Source organism: Mus caroli, chromosome 7 (assembly GCF_900094665.2).
Source record: "Mus caroli chromosome 7, CAROLI_EIJ_v1.1, whole genome shotgun sequence".
NCBI lineage: Eukaryota > Metazoa > Chordata > Mammalia > Rodentia > Muridae > Mus > Mus caroli.
The window spans coordinates 34,455,890-34,458,416 of record NC_034576.1 but is presented as its reverse complement, the minus strand read 5'-3'; the positions used below and the strand labels follow the sequence as shown (position 1 = coordinate 34,458,416).

General features: G+C 50.5%; 1 protein-coding gene across 1 annotated transcript in view; it reads left to right on the top strand.

Moving 5' to 3' along the window:
* The window catches only part of Gpatch1 (G-patch domain containing 1), a 45,114-nt gene that overhangs the window by 35,731 nt on the left and 6,856 nt on the right, over nucleotides 1-2,527 (top strand). Inside the window, exon 16 of the mRNA XM_021166240.2 lies at nucleotides 1,506-1,629. Within this exon, the coding sequence (XP_021021899.1) occupies nucleotides 1,506-1,629 (124 nt within the window). The remainder of the gene's footprint in view (nucleotides 1-1,505; nucleotides 1,630-2,527) is intronic.

Genomic DNA, 2,527 nt, shown 5'->3' with positions numbered 1-2,527 from the left:
TCCCTCCCTCCCTCCCTCCCTTCCTTCCTTCCTTCCTTCCTTCCTTCTTCTCCTTCTCCTTCCTTTCTTCCTTCCTTCCTTCCTTCCTTCCTTCCTTCCTTCCTTCCTTCCTTCCTTCCCTCCCTCCCTCCCTCCCTCCCTCATTCCTTTCCCTGGTTGCTGAGGGAGTGTCAGGGTTCTGGGAATGCCTTTGGTCAGGATGTCCAGGGTCCACTGTCTAGGAGAGGGTGTTATGCTTCTGTTGGCTCCAGCAGGCATGGCCTGGCATCCCAACTGGTAAGAGGGTCTATGCTCATTTCCTGACGCCACACTTGCCCAGAAGACTGGCCTGCTTGTTCCGTGCATCACTTCGAGTGTTCCAGACAAAACAGGCAGACTTTGGGATGCTAGAGCTGTGGTCAGTTTCCATCTGCATCACTGGAGGTTCTGTCTGTCTGTCTGCCCCATATCTGCCTCTGTGTCTGTCTGTGGTAGACCTGAGTATCAATCCTAAAGGCCCTTAACCAGGGTCATACACAGGGATATGATTCAATATTCATTTTAGATGACTGCAATATCCGTTCTTTTTTTTTTCTTCCTGTGGATAAAACCCTTATTGTTTTTAATTATAAAGTCATGTATACTTGAAGGTTAAAAGACTGGCCATAGTGGTAAATGCCTTAAACTCTAGCACTTGGGAGAGGCAGAGGCAGGTGGATCTCTGTGAGTTCCAGGACAGCTTTGTCTATAGTGAACATAGGGCTGGCAATATAGCTCAGTAGTAGAGTGCCTGCCTCCCATGCATGGGGGCCTGGGTTCAATCCTGAACACTGCATAAATTGTACATGGTCCAGAACTGGTGTATGGACAGCAGGCTCTAGGCTCTAGGCCATCCTCAGCTACAGAATGAGTTGGAGGCTAACCGGGGCTATGTAAGATTGTCTCAAAAATGAAAACCAAAAATGGTACAGGAAAGTAGAAAGCAGGTAGGCAGGTAGGCAGGACCGCTGTTAACATTCCTGGGCAGGACCGCTGCTGTTAACACTCCTGATACAGGAGTCCCAGCTTTATGCTCGTTCTGTCTGACAGTGGAGTAGTCTGTTTATCTTTTTGGAGGGGCTGGTTTACTGTGAAAAGAATCCTTTATTTTCACTATTTCTTCTGTTGATAGTATATTTTGAGTGAGGTTTATGGGGTAGGACACAGTCTCTCACCCCTGTTGGTAAGCTTGTATCTTGTATGGGCCTTCTTCTAGTGAGCTCCTTTGGAGTGCAGGCCTCTGGCTCTCTACAATGGCCTCCTGTGGACAACCTGTCATGCACTTGGTTCTGGGTGGCCTAATGTAGCTGACCTCCCAGCCCCAGTGTCCTCAGGCAGAGGTAGCCTCCACCTCGCCCACCACCGTGTGCTCAGCTCAGCTGCTTCAGCAGACTGAGGAAAGCGTACCATTCCATGGCAAAACCACCAGGGCGCAAGCGCGTCAGCGCCGGGCACATGACTGAAATTAATATGCAGGTGTTTTTCAGCTGCTGAGCCGGAGCCGGAGCCGGAGCCTTGTGAGCCTGCAACCCCCTTCCCCATCCAAAAGGTACAGATTGACGAACGGGAAGAGTTCGGGCCTCGGCTGCCTCCTGTCTTCTGCCCCAGTGAGTCCAGTACACCTCCCCATGTGCCACCCTTGCAAAGGAACAGCCCCACAAATGTCTCTCCCACCCATCTACCTCATTCCACAGCCACCAAGTGCTCACAGGGTTTCTGATTGCAGTTTCACGAATACCTGCTCCCTCCACTGATTGCCCGAGGGACAGCTGTCCCTTTACAATATCGAAACTCTAAGTGTCCTTCCCTTCTCAGCTTTGAGGTGTTTATGTTACTAAGCATCTTAAATGTTCTGATTTTTCATAGCTGGTATAGCACTATAACCCTTGCACTTAGGACACTGAAGCAGGAGGATCACAGATTTGAGGCCCCTTTAATCTCAATATTCAGGAAGCAGGGGCAGATGGATCTCTGTGAGTGTAAGGCCAGCTTGATGTACACAGAGAGAGTGAGTTCCAAGACAGCTAGGGCTACATAGTGAGACCTTGTTGCAAAAAAAGAGGGGGGGAGGGGCATTGTGGATAGAGGATATTTTCAGGTTATTTGGACATTGGCTAACGCACAGGCTATCCCTCGTCCCTGGCGTCTTTAGCAGCTTCTGTTCTAGGGCCATGTGCTTATGTCCCCCGTGAAGATAGTCAGCCTGGTTTTGGCTGTGGCTTTGAAAGCCAGGCTACATGGCCCAGTCAGATAAGCAGCATGCGATTCCATTGTCCACCACCCTGCTTCCTATAGCGTTCCCACCTAAGTACTGGCTTAGCCGCTTAGCCCAATTTCAGAGAATCCCAGCGAGCATGTCTCTCTTGGCTTTGTTTCATGGGTCTTTGGTTCCAGGTTGGTGTTAGTAGTTAAAGTACTCTTGTGGAGCCGGGCGTGGTGGCGCACGCCTTTAATCCCAGCACTCGGGAGGCAGAGGCAGGCGGATTTCTGAGTTCGAGGCCAGCCTGGT